Raw genomic sequence first — 23,430 nt, forward strand, 5'->3', positions numbered from 1 at the left:
AGGTACTCGATGCCAGATGGCGACGAGTTCCAGACGAGATCGCAGCGTGTGGATATTGAGGCGTGAGAGGGCAGTAAAGTCGAAGCGAAGGGGTGGAGTTGGCATCCCACTCCACTCAGCTGTCGTCCTCGGGCGAGGCTAAGAAAGAGCAAGGAAATGCCTTCGACCACCAATGGAATAAAGCTAGCGCCCTTTTCCTTTGGCGCCAGACATCGTACGTAACAATGGCTCATCCTATGGTCAGCGGAAGCAGCAGCACTCAAAGGGCCGATTGTGAGGTCGATCACTGCGACACAGGATAGAAAAGACTCATGCACAACAGAAATCTCCTCAACTGAAGGCAGCACATGATGGAGCTCACACGCTCGGGCGCGCGCACTGCTCAATGCCCTTCCCAAAGTAAGCAACGAAATCTCAGCGCAGTCACGATAGCTCGCTAACAACAAATTCTCCAATGGCCCGGCGAGATTGTCCAGGTTACCACCGCATTCCCTTGGCGACAAACGCCGCTGTTTGCGCTTCGCCATCTGCAACGAGGCCGAGCACGCTCGGCAGCGTCTTGCCTGAGAGATGACCAATTTACCAACAGAATCTTGTCTTTTTATTGGGCGACGTTGTTGCGTGGTTGCACCTTTGCAAATGCATTGTCGTCGAGCTTCACTTCGGGCTTCACTTAGCCCTGTCAACGCTAGCGCGCGATCGTGCATTAGCGTCAAACACTGTATTGCCGCACAACCAAATTCTGCGCCCCACAAGGTCGCGCACATCTCGACCTAAACCTCGCCGACGATATGACTTGTTGACAAGCACCTCGCCGACCACACGACTTTACAGCACGCACTTGGTCATCATGGCGCTTCTTGTCAGCGATCCAGACCTGTTCGACAGAGTCGTCCATCATGTCTTTTTGCCGCCGCAACGCCCACAAGCTGAGGACAAAGCCGACATCGACTGCGAGCTCCTGAGTCTCACGTCCAAGGCACTCAACGCGTTCCTGACGGGACTTGCGGTAGCCGACCCCGCGCGTCCTGCTATCGAGAAGACCGTTGTCGCCATTTCAAACGCCACTCGATGCCACTCTGTTATCGACGGCACCCTCAGCGAGACGGAGCTGCTGAATTGTCTCGAGTTCCTGGGGCCTGGACAATCACTCCCGCTGCGCATCCAGGCTCAGAATGCCGGATTGTTCATCACGCATTCAGGGGAAGATGTGCTATTTGAGGCCTTCGAACTCGCTCCTCAGAACCAAGATGTCTTGGCAGCAAATTGCATCGTGCGCCAGTTTCCTGCTCGCGCCGTATTAATACCAAGAGCAACCTTCGAGTCGCCTCAATTTCGAGCCGGCCTGGCTCAAGCGCTCTTCACAATGAGCAGCCAGGCGGCACCGCATCAACAGCCACAGGTGCGCAAAGCCAGCGAGTCCATCGACGAAGACCGCGATACCACACACCCCGGAATCGTCTGCGAGCTGCTTGTCGCGGGCTTGTTGGGTTCGTACGGTGAGCCAGCAGGTGCTCGAAGCACAACAATCTGCAAGCGCACACGAGATGATGTCCTGTGGAACGATGCCGAGCGCCCATGGCGTCGCTCGCCCATGTGGTTACTCATTCGTGTGGTGTGCCAGCTCATCTGTACGCGGTCGATCACCACTGGGAGAAATGTACTATACAAGGCCTTCATGACGTATCTGGTCGCTCAGCTTTTGGGAGATTCTGTTCGCATGAACATCTCTACGGACCTCCAATACGCTATGTCTTGCAAAGTTGCTCGGCGACTGCAAAAGCTGGGGCCGAGTGTACCGCCATATGTCCAAAACCACTTGCATCGAATGCAGGGTGTCTGCAACGAGACAATCTCCAGGCGATGGGCGCATGTCCGAGCAAATGAGCCGAACTCATGCCACAGTCTGCCCACGCTGGCGCGATTGAATTTCGAGGAAGACAGCGCGACCTCGCTATCAGCGCTCGATGAATACCTCAGCAGCCTCAGATGCCGCGCAGTCGCCTCCACTTCAAGCACGTTTGAGCCTCAATCAGAATTCGCCGAACACCCGTCCATGTCGATTCCAATCCTGAAGCTCAATGGCGCAGATGCCTACAAGGTTGCCAATCTGAAGGAATTCGAAGAATGGAGTAAGCGTAGCCTGCGTGACTGGGCCCGCTTCACGACCGCTGCAGAGGCCGACCGCGTTTGCCCACAGCTTGCAGACGCTCTGAGACACTATCACGAGCTTGCGAAGTCTATCTACGACCTTCGTGCCAAGAGCGAGGAGCAGCCTTTCGGCCAGCACCGCAATCCTGAAGGTCTGTCAGGTGCATTGCTCACGACGTTAGAGGTGTGGATAGCGCTTGACGAGTGTGCTCTCAGCGCTTGTCCACTACTTGCCAGCTTTGACCCTTGCATACCCACGGACTGCCTGCAACACTTGTTACTGCCGTCTCGAGAGCAGTTGACGAGGCTAGTCCGTGTCGAGCAATACTTGACCGATCGTAGGAACAATGCAGTCACCAGCATCTTCATGCAACCGAATGACAAGCAATGTTTCGCTGTGCGATACTTCGATCAGGACAACAAGAAGAGTTCCGCCCTCAAAGACCTTCTTCAAGAGTATGAACATCTCGGCGAACAGGGTAGACAGGAGAAGCTTAGGGAGCTGCAACAACAGGTTCTGAAATACGAGCAGAAGAAGAAGGCGGCATCCGAGCTCGAGCATACATTTTACCAGAAACAGAACAAGAGCGCTCATTGGCCATACAAAACGTACACCACGCTCGAGCATGATTCGAAGTGCCAAAAGTGTATCCTCGATGCCAGTGCTGACAGAATGAGCATGGAGGTGTTCGAAGATCCTCTGCCCTTCAATGAACAAGAAGCGAAATCGGTTGTGTTCGAGCTTTGTATACCTCTGTGGTTTGCAGAATGGCGGGACTCTACAATTTTTGTGCTCAGTGACGTGCTTGGTCTGGAAAACACGGGATCCGTTCAACCGAAGAACCAGTATGCCCTCAAGGACGACCCGCACTTGTCGCAAGAGTATAGTGCGCAACCAGACCAGCGCGTTGTCCTTTGGACGAAGAACAAGATGCACGCTGCTACTCACCGCAGATGGATCCGAGTCTCCGCGGCTGATGAGTCCAATGTATGCCGGCGTAATGCAACTCAATACAGATACTTGGACACAGCCACCGACTTCTTCATTGAGACAATGACTCCAACGGAGGTGGCCGCGCGACAGTGCACGTTCTCCTTCACTGGCCGGTCGAAGGCCGTGTCGGATTTTCTGTACCGACCTGCACGTTCTTCTGCTACATGCAAGCCCAACGACGCCATTGCAGCGCAGTCAAAGTGTCCGGACCACATGTCTCTCGATGAGTTCAAGGAACTGTGCAACATCCCCATCGATTTGCGGTTACACTGGTACAACATGTTACTTCAACTGGCAATGCCAAACGTTGATTTCAAGAAAGAAGAGACAGTACTGGTTTTCCTCCAATGCATTCACCAAGCGGGACCGAGAAACGGCCAGGATGATATAGTTTCTGCATATTCGGCTCATGCTGTGCTTCGCCATGGTAAATTCTCGACAGTTCTGCTAGAAGCTTTAAGCGAGGCTCTGTTGCGGGTGAAGGAGAATTGGGAATCGATGAACGCGTTGGTCATCTTATCGTCTATTGCTTGTCGGCTAAACGCGCTAGGCGGCTCTGGAGGCATGCCTGAGCAGTGTTTATTGCTCTTGAAGCAGATACGATCAGCGGCATATAACTGGTTGCTGACACTGCGGAGCAAGGCGCAACAGACTGACGATCAGACCGAGTATCTACATTTCCTGTCTAAGGCCGTGGAGGTCGCTCTGGTCTGTTCGGCAACCTTCAATGTTGGACGCGATGGTCTGGAAAAGATCCTAGCGGATCCCGAAGACTCCGCTATGTTGATCGATTGCGCCATAACAGTTTGTGAGCGTCCAAAGAGGGATAAAAGCTCGCTGTACACTCTGCTCGATGCTCAGCTGAAGCAGATACTTTTCTTCAGTCGCCCTATACTCCAGGCGAATCACAAGGGCTTAGACATGGCCATCAAGCGAGCTTGGTCTGGGTACGAAGCAAGCGCCAGCGGCTGGTCCTCTCTTGGTGGAAACATTGGATACTGGTTGACCACCCACTCATCATCATCTGACGATGTTGAGGGTTCGGAGGTTCACTACAACTTGCTTTCGGGAGAGCTTCGAGTGGCAGGCCTTGGTGTCAAGGCGCCACCACTTGCCTATACAAAACATGAGACCTTCCAAGCCCTGTTCAGATCGAACGTCGAGGTCTTAGCTTCCGGCCAACCTGGCATGTCCTTCTCAGCCAAGGGTCATTTCGGTGAAGGTTTCAGTGTTCACTTGGGCTTGACCGCTCGAGACAGTGCGCTACCGCGCGACCTGCTCGTTCTCGCACGCAACGGTGGCGATACGTTCCAGCTCGTACCACGTAGGATCTTCCAGGGCCAATTTCCGGATCACTTCGTCCATGAAATGGTCCACTGGTACCATGTCGAAAGCGACACTGTGCAGTTTCGCCCAGCTCACGCACCGTGGAGTACTTCTGGTTCCGATATCTGGACTCTGGCCCGCAAGCAGCAGACGCAAAAGTGGGTATTGCAGCACGGAACAGAAACTGGGCGGCGGCGACTTCTGAGCGTTACGAGTACATCAGCAACCGCTATCAGCATCATTCTTGCACCTTTGGTGGAGGCTTCGAAGATGATCGTCGTCTTTATGCCTGGTGCACAGCTACTCGATGTTCAATTGCCCACTGTCCAATTAGGGTTTACCTTGCGGCTTCGTGAAAAGCTGCTTAAGTCGAAGGAGTTTCGCGGCATGGCTGTTGACGAGAACCAGTCCTCGGGCGTGTTGATCGGTCTCAAGAATAAACTGGTGTTACACGCGACTACTGGCACCCGAAATCGACGCTTGTTGGTGCCCGAGGGCAAGGTGCGCTACGATCGGGTCCACGATCATATGAGCGTCACCATCGATCGGCATACAGTAGCAAAAGTTCACGACCTCGAGATTGACGAGCGACTTGGCCGTCTGGTTGATCATGGAAGCTTGCAGTCCAAGCTGTACCTTGCTTATCTGCACGCGCTAACATCGTTTGCGCTGCCCGATCCGCTCACCAAGAAGACTGGCACAGAGCAGGCGCTGTCCATACTCCGCTCTGCCGCTGTATTCTCTTTCGAACAACTCACGAAGGACAATGTTTATCTCCTGACCAAGATTGCGCGGCTCACGCCAGCCCGCTGCTACTACCCAGCAGATGCCAAATTCATGCAGAACGTTCAATGGAGTTCCAAACTCAGCTTCATGTCCCAGCATGGTGAATTCTACAAGGCTGTAGAAGCGCTTTTCGCTCAGGCACAACGCTCGAGGATCTTCTTTCCGAATTCAGATGTTCAAATTCCATCTTTAGACCATGTCACACCTGAGCTTTTGGACCGGGAGCTAGCACAGAACGCGATGTTCAGAGTCGAGGGGTTTGGAGCAGAACACCACACTCGTAGCAACGATGCACAAAACGCGAAGGCGCGCGATCAAGGCGATGACATGCAACGCTGCTCTAAGCCTTGGCGTATGGCCTCACTGCTGAATTCGCGAAGAGATGAGCTTCAGTGGCAGCCTCCGGCACGAGGCGTCCTATGGTCGCATCTAGAAGGTCTGGACCATGTATTCGGGGCCAACAAACCACTCGAGAAGGGTCTGTTCAGGTACGATGGCATCTTGGTCCAGACTCCAGAGCAGAAGTCGATCGCGCCGTATCTTCTTGGTTTGTATCGGACCCTCACGCAAGAGAGTGCAAATGTTGATCTCCACGCCCTCCGTATGTGGCTCGCAACTCTGGCATTCTCCAAGGATGCCAACCTTCGATTGATCCAGGTCGTTGCTTCTTTCTACACTGCAGACTCCATGCGTGGCCTTGTGCCTCCAGACGCCGAGAGCTTTTGTCCAGCGAATGGCACAGAAGCAGATCTGGAAACCATTCAGAAGAGAGTCGCAATCGAGAAAGTCACGTATGATGAGAGCCCAGAAGCCGCTGCTCCGCTCAAGAAAACTAAGATCCGCCTTGGGGCAGACAAGCTGGAAACTGAGACAATGGCAGAATTGCGTCGCAGGGAGGATTATGAGAGACGCAGTGAGGCCGCTGTGAAAGCTCTTTCGAATGAGTTAATGAGGCAGTGGAAACATGCTCCTGGCCAACCTCCTGTTTCTTCGCCCGCCACTGGAGAAGCTCGTTGCAAGGCATACATTGATGTACCCGCTGCCATGCAAGGTGTAGCCGGAATGTTCGAAGCATGGGCCAACAATCGGGCACTCAAGCTGTTTTGCGAGCAGCTTGAAGATGCTCTCGGCGATCTACCGATCACTCGGCTGGTGGTACCTGACTGGTCACGCGAGAAGGCACTTCCACCTGCGGAGATACGCAGTCATGTCACTGTGCAAGATATTTTCACTGGCATCATTCCAGATATTGGCCGCGATATCGTGCTTCCGAGCGTGTCCCTTCAGGATGGTCCTTCAATGAGCAATTCTAGCCTCGACGACAGTGCAGCTCTCGGCAGATTCATTGACAGTCTCGCCACTCGTGAGGCTGGGGCCTATGAGAAACAATATGTCGAAGATTTGAGACAGAGTCTGGCAGCTCTGCACGAGCGCAACGAGCGCGAATCCACCAATTTCAGCCTGCCTGGGAGGACTGTACTCAATGATCACCTCCGCAAATGCAACACACATTTGGCAGCCATTTACGAGGCCTTGAAGCGTACTGCCAAGGTCCAGCTTGAGAGATTGTCTGGCGACTGTGTGGGTCTTCAATGGCCACGAATCTCGCCTTCATTATTCTTGGAGCAGCTGAGTCGCGATCATTGGCACATGCTGGAGCGCATGCCAGGGTGGCGAGAAGCAATAATCCAGTATGGACTGGCTATCACCGCTGTACAGCGTGCTGAACGCATGCTCGATGCTTTGGTGACCGAAAACGAAGACGACCTGAGGCGAGAGCTGACGAACGTTGGCCATACGAACTGGGACCCGAGATCGTTCCCTGAAACATTGTTGCTGGAGATCGAGGGCTCGATCTTGATCCGCGAGGTCCAAGAGTCTATCGCCTCGGAAGTTCGTAAGACGTCTGGAGGCAATCAAGTTCTCCAGCTCGTTATGGGTGACGGTAAATCCTCTGTCATCTCTCCTATGGTTGCCGCCGCCCTTGCGAATGGAGAGCAGCTTGTCAGAGTCATAGTGGGCAAAGCTCAAAGCAAGCAAATGGCGCAAGTGCTCATCTCGAAACTAGGCGGGATTATAGGTCGCCGCATCTACTACTTGCCCTATTCTCGCGCTCTCAAACTACGCAAGGCAGGTGCTCAGGCGGTGTTTGAGCTTTGCCAAGAATGTATGAGGGAAGGTGGAGTGTTGCTAGTGCAGCCAGAACATCTGCTCTCGTTCAAGCTTACTTCCACCGAGAACTACATTGCAGGTAACGAGGACGCTGGAGAAACTTTCCTGCGCACGCAAGAATTCTTCGATCAAAAATCCCGGGACATCATTGATGAGAGCGATGAGAATCTGAGCGTGAAGTTTGAGTTGGTCTATACCATGGGATTACCTGGTCCAATCGAGGGCTCATCGGACAGATGGAGCATCATTCACCAGATATTGGGTCTCGTGCAGAAACACGCGGTCACCATCGGCGATACGCGCTCTGGGGCCATCGAATGCGTTAGGGGCGTTGCGGGGAGCTTTCCGCGAACTCGACTGCTTGATGAGGCGGCTGGAGAGCAGCTGGTACAGTGCCTCGCCGATGACATTTGTGAGAATGGTCTGCACGAGCTGTCCGCGGCAGCTGATACCTACACGCGAGCGGCCATTAGGTCGTTTATTGGCTCTGAGGATCCCAGTCCTTCGGCGGTGGAGGCGGTCCACCGCAGTTCGTTCTGGAGTAAAGAGTACAAGACAGCACTCCTGCTTGTGCGTGGCCTGCTTGCCGGCGGCATCCTGGACTTTGTCCTCCGCACGAAGCGCTGGCGTGTGCATTACGGACTGGCCTCACGTGTACCGCGAATGAGATTGGCTGTGCCGTACAGGGCGAAGGACAATCCTACTCCGCGCTCGGAGTTCAGCCACCCAGACGTCCAATTGCTTCTGACATCGCTTTCGTATTATTACGGCGGCATGGAAGACGAAGACCTATTCGCCTTACTCAGTCAGTTAATGACTTCCGATCAAGCAGAGCAGGACTTCCACTTGTGGGTTCGAAAGACGGACATGCCCTCGGAATTCCGCAACATCAACAGCATCAACCTTCGGGACGAAACGACTTGCAAAGTCAAAATCTTTCCTTTTCTGAGACAAGCCAAGGCTGCCGTGGACTGGTTCTTATCGCACAGTGTCTTCCCCAAAGATGTCAAGGAATATCCGTTCAAGCTTTCCTCTTCTGGGTGTGACCTAGGCAGAAAGAAGCTCTTGCCGACACGAGGCTTCTCTGGAACCCAAGATGCCAAAATCGTTCTTCCTCTGGATGTCGAGCAACTAGACTTGCCTGCGCAGAGGCACACCGATGCACTTGTTTTGGGCTACTTGTTACAACCGGCGAACTCAGTGACAAGCATGGCGCCGGCGAGAGATGCCTCATCGACTGATGCCGAGCAGCTCCTTGACATGGTCATGCAGCTGAGCCCACCTATTGACGTTCTGCTCGATCCGGGAGCGCAGATCTTGGAGCTCGACAACCTAGGCGTTGCGAAGACTTGGCTCGCTCGATCTGATGCGACAAAGAAGGAAGCCGCCATTTACTGCAACGACAACGACGAACTATGCGTTGTCGACCGTAGTGGTCGTTTTGAGCTTCTTCAGACGTCCTCGTATGCAGCACGCATGGATCGTTGTATTGTGTACCTCGATGAGGCCCACACCCGCGGAATTGACTTGAAGCTACCGCCAAAGTACAGGGCAGCGTGCACTTTGGGCAGCGGACTGGTGAAAGACCGCCTACTTCAAGCGTGCATGAGAATGCGCAAGCTAGGCAAGGGTCAGACCGTGGTATTCGTCGTTTCTCAGGAAATCGAGAGGCAAATCCGCAGCATATCCAGACTCTCGATCGAGGATCGCATCACCGTGCCGGATGTCTTACGGTGGTCCATTGCACAGACTTATGGAGAAATGAGGCACAACATGAGTCTATGGGCAGCCCAGAACGACCGCTTCAACAGGCAAGAAGAGCTATGGGAGAAGACGAAGGAGAACGGAAAGCGCTCTTTGACCAAGACTACAGCTCAGAAGTTTCTGGAGCCCGAAGGCCGCAACATCGAGTCTCGCTATGAGCCCAAAATGACCTCTGACACGCCGCTTTCCAGACTGGCCAAGGATGCAAAACTCAAGTCTGCTGAGGGAATTAGCCGTTCCCAGGCGATTATCGACCGCTGCCAGCTGTTCGGCTTACTCGAGTGGACTGGCCGCAAGCTCACTGAGGAGCAAGAGAGAGAAGTGTCTAAGGAGGCAGATGTCGACGCGGAGCGCGTGATTGAAAAGCCTGCGCCTGCAAAAGCCGCGACCCACATTCTTTGGAAAGGCTGGCGCAAGTTCATGGACACTGGTATTCTGGGCACCATCTCGGCCGATGCCCCAATGCCGGTCTTCCAATCCCTGCTCAACACCACCGCGAGCAAGGAGTACGACGTTTCGCATCTACGTCCGCAACTACTTCTGGCCTCTCAAGATTTCGCCAAGACGGTCATCGCTCCTGGTAAAGGCTCACTCTCGGACTCTTTCCTTCGTTCGGTCCAGTGGGTTCTGACGGGGCGCAAGACGAGATTCCAGTACCACATCGACCACATGATTGTCATCAGCCCATTCGAGGCTGCAGAATTGATGAATGAAGTCCTCCTCTCGCCGTTCGTCGCCCTGCACTTGTACCGTCCGAGAACCAACATGGCTTACGCGCCGCTTGATGGTCTAGATCTGTACACCATCTCCCAAGCTCAGCTAAACCTGACGATCCACGAAGACTACATCGTTCAACTCAACCTCTTCGCGGGTCAGCTCTATTTCAGCTCGTACGAGCAATACCTTGCCACAGGCCGCTTCCTTGGCTTAGCGACAGGCGGCATTCAGAAGGGATGGAAAGTCTCAGCCGATGGCTTCGTGGAGGAGAACGAAGACGGTAAAGTGGGTCGACCGGACAGCTCCATCAAGGTCAATCCCGTGCAGTTCTTTAAGCTCGTTATGTCGAAGTTGCGTCGAAACGGCGAGGATATCAGCCGGACGCATGTTGGGCAAATGCTGGCGAACAAGACTTTGCAGCCAGCTGATTTTGAGTAAGGGCCGTAATTGGCAGACAGGTGTTTGTTACTGGAGGAATTGCAATGACACGGCAGGATAGCTCGTGTAGCGTGCTTGAATTTGTGCAACGGAGGGACTTGTCATCGCAGGAAGCAGAATAGCTCGTAATAGATTGTGAGAAGCCAAAGTCTTGTTGGTTGACCTTGTATTGTACTTCGTTTCTCTTGCTCTTGCGGATTCGGAATTTCTTATTTACTGACAACACTGCCTTCCAGACACAACTTGTCTCCTCTCGTGACTTTAAGCCCGACTCTCGGCTGCTCACTTCCGTCACGCTGTGTCTGCCATTGTATGTCTGCTGTGGCGGGCAAGATAAACGGTCTTGTAAAATCGAGCTCGATGCTGAAAGGCCTGTCTGACTGCCAGCAGATACGATATGCTTCGCTGGACGAGGAGTTCGCGTCTGCCCAAAGATTTTGAACTGCAAGTGCTCCAACATGATTGCCATGTGCAATGACATTTTGGAAGCCAAAGAGTTTCGCACCAATTCTCGAAACATGGATCGGATTATAGTCTTTTGAGGTAGCTGCCCATCGTATAGGATCCTCTGAAGACAATGACATCTTGCTGTTGATCGCATCATTTTGATCCGTAACTGCTTCCGGTTTCGGTTGCTCTTGCCCACCCCACTTCGGCAGAACATTCTTAGGCAAGAACTGCAAGAAATAGCATTCCTGCCTCAGGATAACTTCAGTCGACGTGAAGACTTCAATGGCCACGCAGAACTCCACGCCGCGCTTCCTTCTCCGTCCAGACCTTGCCTCTCCGCCGAATCTGGCACCATAGCTAAGCTCTCCGGCCGCTGCGGCAGCTTTCAGTGCTGTGGCATTCCTGCAAAGAGCCGGGTTGAGGAAGTGGAAGACGTTGCGGGTGTTGACGGCACCTAGAGGCCTTATAGGGCAACTTCGATTGGCGAGAATCGTGATGATGAGAGGTACTGTTTGAGCTGGTAGGAAGAATGGATTGATCGTGCCTCCGTGTGCTTCCGAAGTTGGCTCTTGGGGCTGGGGATTAACGGCCCTGATGAAGCTTGCAATGTTCTCTTCGCTGATGCGTAGTAGGCCTTCTGTTCTCACTGCTGGGAGCTGGAAAGTCTGGTCTTCGTTTGAGCCTGCTATGAGTGCCGGACTGTATCCTGGTAGGTGCTTGAGAATAGCTTGAAGGACTAGTGACCAAATGTCCACGGATGTGATCTGGTTGGGAGATCGGAGTGTCAAGATTTGGCAGTCAGCCTTTGGTTTCGGTTTCGTTAGTATAAGGTATGCGGCCAGGCTAAGAATTAGAGTGAGAAGGGAATATAGCAAAGTGGTCATTTTTGTAGCCCGCTGAAATATCAAAAGTGGTGCAGATAGATCGTTACAACAAATGTGATTGAATCTGTGGAAGCATATGTCAATCTACAATGGATCTTGCTAGATGTAGCCATTGGGAAAGGGCATCGTATAGCGTATACGAGGTGACGATTACGTCACAGCCAAAAGCCCGCGCGGTTGTTTGATCAGAGGAGCCGCTGAGAGTGAAAGATATCGAACACAGAGCAAAGAGGGTGTCAGATGAGTTGGCTGGTCCGTGATGTCGACTACCAATCACTCCGGCTGTGGAAAACATGCTATGCAACGGAAGGTTGGGATACAACAACGTAAATGGGCTCGCACGGCCAGAGAGACCGACTTGCACTGCGGTACATGTACTGTCATGCAAATTCAAATAGGATCCTCACTGAACCGGGATAGGGTCAGTCCTTGCAATGCGAATGTTTTTGAGGGACCCCATATGATCAGCTCCACGGATTTTGGGAGTGTGGGTATATGATTATGTTCTATTGCATCTTATCATAGCTTGTGTGGTGATATCTGATATAATGGTCATCTCCTAGTTGCCCTGAGGCGACTGGCAGATCAGACCCTGGCCGAGCTGTCACAGTGTTAGCACGACATCTATTGAGTCGTCGTCGCTGCTCTTACGATAGGAATCAGACAGCAATTGTCTGAAAGGCCTTGGTCGGCGCATTGGGCTTGGAAGTTAGCCCTCGAGGTGATGACATCCGGCACTACAGCTATGTTAGATTGTTCCTGTGTGCACCATGGTGGCTTCAAAGTACCTTGGGAGCACTCAAGGCTGGCAAGGCCCAAGACGTTGGTTGCGCAGCATTGAGCAGTGTAGCCACCAGTGCAGACATCGACGGAGCCAGCTACTGGAGGAGTGAGGGGTTGGTCACCTAGACCTTGTCAGCGGTTGTGCCATACGACCAAAGCGCTTGGAACTCAATGTACCGTCGGTGTTGCCTTGTGGGAGGGCAGCTGCCAGAGCAGCGAAGGCAAGGATTTGGTACTGCATGATTGAGTGAGGAGAGGCTGGGATTGTTGTAAGTTGGAGCAGTACTGTGAGGATGAGAAGTGAAAACTTATGGGCAAGACTGCATACTTCTTATACCTCGCCGCAGCGTTGTAAGCCTTGCCAGTTTTCAAAGCAGCTCTTGGGTGACGAGAAATGTGGTTCTAGGTAGTCCAACATCGCCTCTGTGCATGACGATGATGATGGCCATAGGCGGTACGAGTTGATGGCCACTGACGCCGTCGCTTGGAGCGCTGTCAGTGCATAAGCCATATTGCCGAGAAGCGTGACGAGGTCAAGAACGACCGTCAACATGTTCGTGCATGATACTTGCAAGGAGCTGCGTAGGCACACAGGCACTTGCGGAGAATGACCCTTTGAACCCGGTACAACAATGATGCGTTCTTTCCAGGATCCGAAGACGTAGAATTTTCAACAGCAAGGCGTGTGGATCCGCTAGATCGTTTGGCTGCCAACCGTGCACTCCAATTCCAGTCGTTTGTTCGCCATTCCGTTGTGAAGCAATATGTCCAACTGCCGAGAAGCGGGTGAGATGCAAGCGATTGATCGGCGCGTAGTCTTTCCTGCCGTGTTCATAGCGAGCACTTGTCAATTGCAAATATGAGGGACTGATGCGTGTGTCGTTCGTGACGCTGCGGAAACAGCAGGTGCCACGTCAACACCGTCTGCACTGTTGACGTTGCGTGGCCTGATATGGGCGTAGCTCGCGCAAGGGAAGCGGCTGCCAGTCAAAGAGCACAGTCGGTGCTTCCGTAGTGAAGACAGACGTCGCATTTCCCGATTGGGGTTGCCTTCCATCGCTTGTGCTGTTGCTTGTGAGGTGAGGCGGCCTTGCCTGGGCTTCCGCATGCACACTCTTCTAGCTGTGTATTCAGTGGTCAATGAAGACATCTGACAAGGGCGGCCGGAATACCACGCTGTTGATCGGAGCGTCGAGCTTGCCAAACCACCGGTCAGTCGCCGACCAGGATCTAATGCACTGCAGTATCGCCTGTTCTTCGTCAAGTGGCATGAGCCTACCGCGTTGAGAGACTCATGGAAGAACTCGCTTGCTGCTTCGTTGCTCAACGAGTGCTTGATGCTTCATGCTCTTGGAGATGACATTCTAAAGGCCAGTGCCACGTATCGTCTTGGCAGAGCCATACTTCTTCCAAGTACATAGAGGGCCTCTCAGACATCAATTAATGCATCATGCATTGAGAAAGTTACAAGATCCATTGGTCCCAGCCGATGCTACAAACCGGGCGCTGGAGGCAGCTCTTCTACATACTCAGCAACGGCAAGCGGCGGGCTCATCTTCAACCTCACAAACTCTTGCAGCGTGTGGAACATGCTCTCATAAGAATCGACTGTACCCAGGAACCCCATTTTCCTGGCCCTGCGCATGCTGAGTGACAGCGGCCAGCCCCCAATGACAGCGCTGTCCGTGATGCCGAAAATCTGCTCACGATCTTGAAATGGGTCGAGGACCAGGTTGTGTTGCTGTTTTAGCTGTTCCCAAGCCGACTCCACTTCTGGTTGCTTTGACCACTCGAGCAGACTAAAAGTGCAACGAGTCACCCCTTGGGGGCCGAAGCTGGTAAAGTCAGCAGGTCGGACTACGATTCGCCTCAGAACAAGTCTCCATGGAGAATGCGTACCCGCGCGGTGTCTGGACACTCCTAGACGTGAATGTCTGATACTTTGAAGCGTCCATTTCTGGAGGCGCCCAAGGCACGCCATACCAAGATGCCAGATACGGCCAAAAGCGACTCCACGTGAAAGGCAAGCTAGCGACGAATGTCAGAATGCTCAGTACGCTCGTCCTTACCGGACCTACCCGTCTTGCACATTAAACGCCTGATTCTTTGCTTCTGGTGTGAGAACAGACCATTCCATCATATATGCGTTGAGCATCGCAGAAGAGGCCACAAATTCTTTGTCGAATGCCGCATAGTCTGCTGGAAAGCGAAGTGTCTGCTTCAGATGGGCAGTCACCGCGCCGTAAACTATGAAGCCCACAAGGTAGTTTAATTGATTCTCCCTCACAGCACCAATGATATACGATGGACGAAAGACATTCCATCCCAGGCCGGCTTCTGTCGCGTATCGATCCAGTGCATCCTCCTGAGGATAATAAAAGTTACTTTCAAGCGTCACTCTGGGATCTGTCTCAAACGAGGGTGTTGTCGCCGGGCCTATGTGGAAGCCGTAGTGCTAGAACACAGAAATCAGCACAACTGAGCACAGTTGATGACGAAAGCAACTCACTTTGGCTCCCGTCTGCAGCACGAATCGCTTGGGAGTCAGGCCGGCCAGCTTCAGACCTTCTATGAAGTTGCTGATCAATGTTGTATTGATATCGGCCAGCGCATCGGCATCCGACCACATCCCCAGGACTTCTCCCTTCTGTTTGGATTGCGCGTACGAGAAGAAGAAGACATGGTCACTGACCATTGTGTTAGTATGGACGGTCGACACCACCACAAAGCTTACATTTTCTTAATCTTCTTCAATCCTTCAGCGATGCTCTTTGGCTCTGTCAAAAAATCGACCTCTACATGTTCTACACGATCCTCGCCGCCTTCTAGTCCCTCGTAGAAATACGCCGGTGGTGGCCGTCGCGAGAGGCAATATATCTTGGACCAGCGCTCGGGAGCCGAGCATAAAGCTCTAACCTAATTCTAGGTGTTAGTCAAAACTGAGCTCTTCCATTCGAGAGATATGCTAGACCATATGATAGCCGCTAATGCCGTTGGCGCCGGTGACGATTGCAGTAAGTCCTTGGACGTCTGCCGAGTATGTGGGCAGGCCGTGGTAGATGCCGGCTGATTGCACAACTTGTGTGGTCGCCATGGTGACACGATCGATATTAAGCAGACTCTGTGTGCAGATATTGGTTGAGCTCGAAGGCGTTCTTCGACATGCATGGGATGTTGGTGCTTGAAGTAGCACAGCGTTCCCCGCTCCAGTCACGGATGAGGAGAACGCGAATCCGATACGATTGCAGCTCGTGCAGATCCACTCCCACTCATGCAGACGTCCAGCCGGCTGAGACTACCTCTCCGTAAGTGGTTGCCATTGATGATCTAAAGTCTCCAGGCAAAGGAAAATTACAAGCTTTTACTTACTAGCCTAGGTGCTCCCTTGATCCGATGCAATCTTCGTGGGACGCCAAAAGACACTTCTCCTCGCGTGAATCGAGAACAATCATGAAGCATTACGTACTGCCTCTGCATGGCAGACCAACTTTCCTGTTGTGCTACCAGGGCACCCAGCGACACACGCAGTGCAATGCCTCAAGAAGCCTCAGAACAGGTCGATCTCAAGAAAACGGCATCCGGACTTCGTCGGAGAATGCTTTGATCACATGCAAAAGGTGCCTTCGACAGCATGCAGCACGAGCTCGGTGCTTCCGATGCCTGGCTGGGCCATCCACACCGTACCAAACCCAGTCCATCCAAGCCTGCTTGAGGGAAGCATAAAAGACGTTGTGAAAGTCGATGCAGAAAGCAGAACCTCAAAGCAAGCATGCTTCGTTTCTTGTTCCTCGCAATCGCAAGCGCGGCCATCGTCGCTGCTTGGGTCTCTGATCCAATTGCGCTGACTGTCTGGCCCGGTATTAAAGAACGAATTGACCTCTTTGGGCTTACTGCTGATGCAAAGCATGTCTGGCACAAATTCCACAACGAGCACGGTTGGGAACCTGCAGTCTTCGAGAGCCTGAGCAAGCCTGATGCCACGCTAAGCGCTGAGAAATCAACACCAGTCGCAGTATCTTGGGGGGATAACCGGATTGATCTATTCGTCGTTGCAGAAGATGGCAAGCCATATCATCGCTGGTGGTAAGCAGCCGTCCCAGAACCATATTGGCATAGCCTCAGTCTAACGTCTGACACAAGGAGTGGTTCACAATGGGAGCCGAAAAAATGGGCCCCTCTATGGAATGAAGAAGAAGAAAGCGCAATCGCCTTTCGATCCAAACTCTCCGTTACGTCTTGGGGACCAAGCCGCATAGACCTTGTTGGGCACGACTCGAACGGCACATACCTCCACAAGTACTTCGACGGACACTCATGGTCTGTGTGGGAAAATCTCTGGCCTGATCAAAGCTTCACATCTCCACCTGCAATAACAAGCTGGGGCATCAACCGTTTCGATATCTTTGGAACTACTGAGGACGGTATAGTCTTACATCAAGCCTGGGTAGGAGATCGCTATTTCGAGCAATGGGAGAAACTGCCCAACCCTCAATCTCACAATTTTAGGCCCCACGCTCAACTCACCGCGACCTCGGGCGGCGTAGGCTTACTATCGATCTACGCTATAGGCAGGAATGACAGCGCCCTCTACTACACATCATGGGGACCTGGATTTTATAATGCCTGGCAGAACCTTGGTGGAACATTTGATGCCTCTGCACCAAAAGTCCTTCGGCGATCTGCCTCGTGGGTTGATATCGTTGGCTTCGCAGAGAAAGAGGCAATGGATTTCGATTATAAGATCTGGAGTGGTTCTGATTGGCAGCCCGGAGCACAAAAATGGTGGAAGTTAGGTGGAGGTCAATTCAGTGGACAGCCGCAAGTCGCGAGCTGGAGCGAAAGGACGTTGGCGGTGTTCGGCCTAGGGACGGAGGGTGAGCTGAAGTGGCGGTTCTATTGGGGAGAGGACTGGACGGACTGGATCGTGTTAGGCGACACGAAGGAATGGAAGTCTTCTGCTGCGGGATGGGATGGGCAGCAGGTCTTGGGGGCGAAGAAGGAGATTTGAGACTTGGGTCAGAGTGGCATTGATATGATGGGAGCATGTGAGGGATCATCATCAAACTGTCTTGAACATTCGAATGGAGTACATATGAGTGGCAGGCCTCAACAGGTCATCGCCATGATGAGAATCAACTTTTTTACGCGTGCTTCCGTCGCTCCTGCCCAAGAGTTCTTTAGCGTGCTTTTCCAAGTGAATGCTTGGGAGGCGCTCGCGTCTGGGAGCACGTCTACTCGAGCAACTTCGTGGAAGTCCGATGAAGGCATCGTGGCACGATAGCCAGTCGCTCATATCATTCGCTCTATCTGCACCGCAGACGCACATACTCTTTTGCTTCATGATCCTGACCTGGCCGGACGTGCCTTACGCCACAACGCCTTGCTATGCCATTTTCCGGCGCCATCTAGCTTCGTTTACTCATGAACATGCCATTCAAATCCTTCCCTCACGCTCGAGCTCCCGCTCAACCTCAAACTTGAACTCAAAGAACGGCGGGTCGAAGTGATGAACACGCACGTATCCATCCTCACCACCACTGCAGTATGACTTTCCAGTTGGGTCCACAGCAACGTAGTTGAGAGGACCGAAGTGGCCTCTCACTCTCCCAACCTCCTCTTCGAAAATCTTGTGGTAGAACCGCGCCTCGAACTTTCCTTGTCGTGCGGAAGTGGTTGTGACATCCATGGCTGCTTGACCACCTCCTAGAATGACATAGTTCGTCGGCTCGGGTGTCATGGCGGCGCTGTTCAGAGGCGTATCGGCGACGTATGTCTTGAGGACATCGAGTGTCTTCGCATCGATAAGTTTCGCGGTCTTGTCCTTGGACGAGGTGATGAAGTATGTGCGGTCCGAGCTCCACTGCAGATCCGTGACCAGCGAGTTCTCTTCGTGTGGGAAGGTGTGGCTCAGCTCGGAGCCGTCTTTGGCGTCGTATTGTGTCACGCTGCCGTCCTCGTGGCCAGCGATGATAAACTTGGTCAAGTAGGAGAAACCGGCCACGGTGACCTTGGGAATGTCATCGACAACAATGCGCATGCTGTACTCGTTGACCTGCTCGCCCTCCGGGTCCTGGTTGATGTCGTATACGACAATCGAGCTCAGTTGTCCTTGTCGCTTCTCCGTCACTCCCAGCAATTGTGTGCCATCCTCGTTGAACTCCACGCGCTTGATGGCCGTTCCGAATTCCCACGTCTTCAGCAGTCTACCCGTTCGCACCTCCCATAATCGAATCGTATTGTCTGCGCCTCCAGAAGCGAGGAGTGTGGTTGTTGGGTCGACATCGACAGTCCAGAGGGCACCCTGATGCCCTTTGTAGACACCGAAGCGCTCGCCGTTGGTGCTGTACCACGCGCACACAACGTGATCTTTGGAGACGGAAAAGATGAGATCGCCTTCTTTCGAGTATTTGACCTGGGTGAGCGCACCTGCGGATTTAGTCAGCCTAAGTGCAGTATGTGAGCGCATCCAGATACTCACGCTCGTGACCTTGCAGCAGAATGGGTCTCATGTTGGCGGTTTGTGGCGCGAAAGGTGGATGGCCACGCCAGACTTGATGATTTCCCTATGCCAAGACTTCGCGGTCGCCGCTTCCGCTTCTGACTCAAAACGCACGAACGCGGGGCAGTCGCTGAATCAATGTTTGATGGAAGGCATTGATGGGGCCGGCGGCTATGCGCGGGCCGGAGCCAAAAGGAGAGCGAAACGGTGTGTGATGTTTTCTTGCCAATTTTGAGACATATTTTCCTGGTCTGGTCTGTCCCGGTGGTCTGATGTCAAGTGGCTTCAACAGCGACGCGTCTCTGGAGGGTTGTTTCCGCGCATTGGGAGTCCTAGTGAGCATCGCACTTGCCCTGCTCCCTTTTCGCGCAAGCTTCACCTGGCGAGCACACGATGCGGATCTTTGTTCGCCGACCCTTCGGGGGAAACAGGCGACGCGGGGTCGTTAAAGAAGCTGTCAATTTTGAATTCCGAATCCCACCGCCTCTCCTCACCAGACGCTGGTCGAGTCACCGTGTGTTGTCGTGCCAGGCGTTGCAGTCCAGCTTCCGGCCACGCAGTATAAGAAGCGCACCATATGAGCCAACAGGCGTCCGCTCATTCAGTCGAACACCCGCAAACATGACGGCCACCAAAATCGATGGCAAAATTATTGCCCAATCCATTCGCGAACGCATCTCCAGCGACATTGCGCAGAAGCAGGCGAAGAACCCTCGCTACGAGCCCAGCCTCGTCATCATCCAGGTTGGCGACCGCGAGGACAGCTCCACCTATGTGCGCATGAAGCTCAAGGCTTCTGAAGAAGCCAACATTGCATGCAAGATTGACAAGTACGATGAGAGCATTTCTCACTACGAGTTGCTGGAGAAGATTGAACAATACAACAATGATGCGTCAGTGCACGGCATCTTGGTGCAACTGCCATTGCCCAAGCACATCAATGAATACGAGATCACCTCGTCCGTCGCCGACGAGAAGGACGTCGACGGTTTTGGAGCATTGAACATTGGAGAGCTTGCCAAGAAGGGAGGCAAGCCATTGTTCGTGCCATGCACACCCAAGGGTGTCATGGTGCTTCTGAAAGAGAGCGGAGTGGACGTGCGAGGCAAGAATGCAGTCGTCATTGGACGATCGGATATCGTGGGTGCACCGGTCAGCTATCTGCTCAGGAACGCCGACGCTACGGTGACTGTGTGCCACTCCAAGACCGCCAACCTCAAGGAGGTCGTCAAGCAAGGAGATATTGTGGTTGCTGCCATTGGCAAGCCACACTTCGTCAAAGGCGACTGGCTCAAGCCAGGCGCAGTTGTCATTGATGTCGGCACCAACTCCATCCCGGACGACACCAAGAAATCAGGCCAACGCTTGGTCGGAGATGTCGACTATGACGCCGCAGTCGAGGTCGCGAGCCAGATCACCCCAGTGCCCGGTGGTGTGGGACCAATGACCATTGCCATGCTGCTGTCAAACGTGGTCGATGCTGCTGATGTCTCCTTTGACAGGCAAAAGTCACGCAAGATTGCGCCTCTGCCACTCAAGCTTCAGCAACCTGTACCTTCAGATATTGCTGTCTCGAGAGCGCAGCATCCGAAGCTCATCAACAAGGTTGCCTCAGAGATCGGTGTTGCACCGCACGAGCTCGAGCCATATGGCCACTACAAGGCCAAAATTTCTTTGGACGTGCTGAAGCGTCTGGAACACCGCAAGAATGGACGCTATATTCTCGTTGCCGGCATCACCCCAACACCACTCGGTGAGGGCAAGAGCACGACCACAATTGGCCTCACACAAGCGCTGGCTGGACAGCTTGGCCGGATAGCATTCGCCAACGTTCGTCAACCTTCGCAGGGTCCTACCTTCGGTATCAAAGGTGGTGCTGCTGGAGGTGGCTACAGTCAGGTCATTCCTATGGACGAGTTCAACTTGCATTTGACTGGAGACATTCACGCTATCACAGCTGCAAACAACTTGCTTGCCGCCGCTATCGATACTCGCATGTTCCACGAGGCTACGCAAAGTGACAAGGCACTCTACAGCCGCTTGGTGCCAAAGAAGAAGGGCAAGCGAGAGTTTGTCCCAATCATGTACAAGCGCCTGGAGAAGCTCGGCATTAACAAGACAAACCCAGATGACCTTACCGACGAGGAGGTCACTCGCTTTGCTAGGCTCGACTTTGACCCAGAGACGATCACCTGGAGACGTGTCCTGGATGTGAATGATCGTCACCTCCGTGGCATCACAATTGGCCAGGCACCAACAGAGAGCAAGGGACAGCCTCGCGAGACTGGTTTTGACATTTCTGTCGCGTCAGAGTGTATGGCTGTCCTCGCTCTGTCGACTGACCTCGCCGATCTGCGTGAGCGCCTTGGTCGCATGGTCGTCGCATCATCAAAGGCTGGCGACCCAATCACTGCTGACGACATCGGCGTCAGCGGTGCTCTTGCTGTGCTGATGAAGGATGCCGTGAAGCCCAACTTGATGCAGACATTGGAAGGAACACCAGTGTTTGTGCACGCTGGACCATTTGCCAACATTTCCATTGGCAACAGCTCCATCATCGCTGACCGTATTGCTCTCAAGCTTGCCGGCACTGAGCCCGATGAGGCTGCTGAACACAATGACAAGGTTGGTTTCGTTGTCACCGAAGCCGGCTTCGACTTCACCATGGGTGGCGAGCGCTTCATGAACATCAAGTGCCGCGCATCAGGGCTTGTTCCAGATGTCGTCGTTATTGTGGCCACTGTGCGCGCGCTCAAGGTGCACGGAGGTGGCCCGGAGATCAAGGCTGGCGCACAGCTTGACGAAGTCTACCGCACTGAGAATGTCGAGATCCTTCGCAAGGGTTGCACCAACCTCGCCAAGCACATTCAGAATGCGAAGGCGTACGGCGTCAAGGTTGTCGTTGCCATCAACAAGTTCGAGACTGACACCGACGCTGAAGCTCAGGTCATCCGTGAGGAGGCCATCAAGGCTGGAGCCGAAGATGCCATTGTCGCAAATCACTGGGCCGAAGGTGGCAAGGGAGCTGTCGACCTCGCAAACGGCGTCATCAAGGCCGCCGAGCAGAGCGAGCCCGAGAAGTTCCAGCTTCTGTACCAGACCGATGGAGGTTCTGTGCGAGAGCGCATCGAAGCCATCGCCAAGAACATGTACGGCGCTGATTCTGTCTCGTTCTCCGAGATCGCCCAGAAGAAGGTCGACACATACACACGACAAGGCTACGGCAACCTGCCAATCTGTATCGCCAAGACACAGTACTCCATCTCGCATGACCCCGCGCTCAAGGGTGCGCCAACTGGCTTCGAGGTTCCGATCCGCGATGTCCGCATGGCAGCCGGTGCTGGCTATCTCTATGCCCTGGCAGCCGACATCCAAACAATCCCAGGTCTGCCTACCGCACCTGGCTACCTCAACGTCGACCTCGACGGCGAGACTGGCGAGATTGATGGGCTGTTCTAGGGTTGGGAAGTGTTTACCTGGGATTGTCAGAGACACGGCGTTGGGCTTCGCCCTAGATCTTGATTTTCAATGATACCATGCCAGCTGGTTCATCACAGCGGCAATGTTTTTCTCCGTGTGCGGCTATCTCGACAGGATAAAAATCGGATTATTCTGGGACTACTTTTTGTCACTCAACGTGATTTCATAGCGCGGCGTTGGTGGTAGAATTCTAGACAGTATATGTAAAAGATATGGGAAGGGGCATCCCTGCCCAACTTTGATTCTCGAACCCGCTCCGCTCCGCGGCACCCAAGAACGACCCTTGATTTGACGGCACGTGCTAATGAAGTATCATCGAGTGTTTCATCAGCATCTGCGGCATCGCCAACAGAGTCGTTTATGAGGCGACCTGTCACTGCGTCAGTGGTAGTATCAGGCCTCCCATTTCTTTCAGCCTTGATCTCTGTTCAGATACATCATACTGGTTTGGGTTAGTTAGATCAGGCCTTGCAGGACATTTTGTCGATCAGGCGTGAGCTCCAATTACATAGCAACACGAAGACATTTTCGACGTTGTGGCAATTGGCAATGAGCTAGAGTGAATCATGGAGTGCAAAGGGCAATGTGCTTCCCGCGCATTGAACAGTGTTGATGTAATGAAGGGATTGCAGTCATTTGTGGTGTCTCCCGCGGATCGACAGGCATGGGATGTATAAAGTAAGCCTCGCTGCTGTCGCGACATTGTTTTGGGTATGATAACGGTTCGCTTTGCGTGTTTGACACAACTTTATCTCGTTGCAATTGATCAGACGGGAAGAAGACTCTGCGTGCTCATCATTGTTTTGAGCAAAGAAGTTCCCTCTTGCCTGCGCACGACTTCACTGTCAACAATCGATCGAAAAAAAAAGCAGAAGCGAACTGTTTCCCGACTCCATCGCCACAATGACTTCTACAAGCACAAGACCCGCAATGCAACTATTACAGCTGCTTCTATTCTCAATCTTCACTTCTACGACAATCGCCCA

At 53.2% G+C, this 23,430-nt stretch overlaps 7 protein-coding genes across 7 annotated transcripts; 3 read left to right on the forward strand and 4 right to left on the reverse strand.

Moving 5' to 3' along the window:
• Positions 1-850: 850 nt before the first annotated feature.
• RHO25_008565 (uncharacterized protein) lies at positions 851-10,348 on the forward strand (the record flags this gene model as incomplete). Its single annotated transcript, XM_023604992.1, has 1 exon — positions 851-10,348. The coding sequence occupies one exon, from the start codon at positions 851-853 to the stop codon at positions 10,346-10,348; it is 9,498 nt and encodes a 3,165-aa protein (XP_023448515.1).
• A 209-nt stretch (positions 10,349-10,557) lies between these two features.
• RHO25_008566 (uncharacterized protein) lies at positions 10,558-11,682 on the reverse strand (the record flags this gene model as incomplete). The annotated part of the gene is made up of 1 exon (XM_023604993.2): positions 10,558-11,682. The coding sequence occupies one exon, from the start codon at positions 11,680-11,682 to the stop codon at positions 10,558-10,560; it is 1,125 nt and encodes a 374-aa protein (XP_023448506.1).
• Positions 11,683-12,241: 559 nt separating this feature from the next.
• Positions 12,242-12,706, reverse strand: RHO25_008567 (uncharacterized protein; the record flags this gene model as incomplete). Its single annotated transcript, XM_023604994.2, has 4 exons — positions 12,242-12,283; positions 12,334-12,419; positions 12,471-12,587; positions 12,643-12,706. 4 exons carry the CDS (start codon positions 12,704-12,706, stop codon positions 12,242-12,244), a joined length of 309 nt encoding a protein of 102 aa, XP_023448514.1.
• Positions 12,707-13,957: 1,251 nt separating this feature from the next.
• RHO25_008568 (uncharacterized protein) lies at positions 13,958-15,559 on the reverse strand (the record flags this gene model as incomplete). The annotated part of the gene is made up of 6 exons (XM_023604995.1): positions 13,958-14,300; positions 14,365-14,493; positions 14,544-14,920; positions 14,975-15,152; positions 15,200-15,381; positions 15,437-15,559. The coding sequence occupies 6 exons, from the start codon at positions 15,557-15,559 to the stop codon at positions 13,958-13,960; spliced, it is 1,332 nt and encodes a 443-aa protein (XP_023448504.1).
• Positions 15,560-16,234: 675 nt separating this feature from the next.
• On the forward strand, positions 16,235-17,473 carry RHO25_008569 (uncharacterized protein; the record flags this gene model as incomplete). The annotated part of the gene is made up of 2 exons (XM_065603070.1): positions 16,235-16,548; positions 16,606-17,473. 2 exons carry the CDS (start codon positions 16,235-16,237, stop codon positions 17,471-17,473), a joined length of 1,182 nt encoding a protein of 393 aa, XP_065459142.1.
• Positions 17,474-17,899: 426 nt separating this feature from the next.
• TIF34 (translation initiation factor eIF3 subunit) lies at positions 17,900-18,974 on the reverse strand (the record flags this gene model as incomplete). The annotated part of the gene is made up of 2 exons (XM_023604996.2): positions 17,900-18,891; positions 18,944-18,974. 2 exons carry the CDS (start codon positions 18,972-18,974, stop codon positions 17,900-17,902), a joined length of 1,023 nt encoding a protein of 340 aa, XP_023448507.1.
• Positions 18,975-19,585: 611 nt separating this feature from the next.
• Positions 19,586-22,423, forward strand: RHO25_008571 (uncharacterized protein; the record flags this gene model as incomplete). Its single annotated transcript, XM_023604997.2, has 1 exon — positions 19,586-22,423. One exon carries the CDS (start codon positions 19,586-19,588, stop codon positions 22,421-22,423), a length of 2,838 nt encoding a protein of 945 aa, XP_023448518.2.
• Between the last annotated feature and the right edge of the window lie 1,007 nt (positions 22,424-23,430).

This window comes from Cercospora beticola, chromosome 5 (assembly GCF_033473495.1).
Source record: "Cercospora beticola chromosome 5, complete sequence".
Taxonomy (NCBI): Eukaryota; Fungi; Ascomycota; class Dothideomycetes; order Mycosphaerellales; family Mycosphaerellaceae; genus Cercospora; species Cercospora beticola.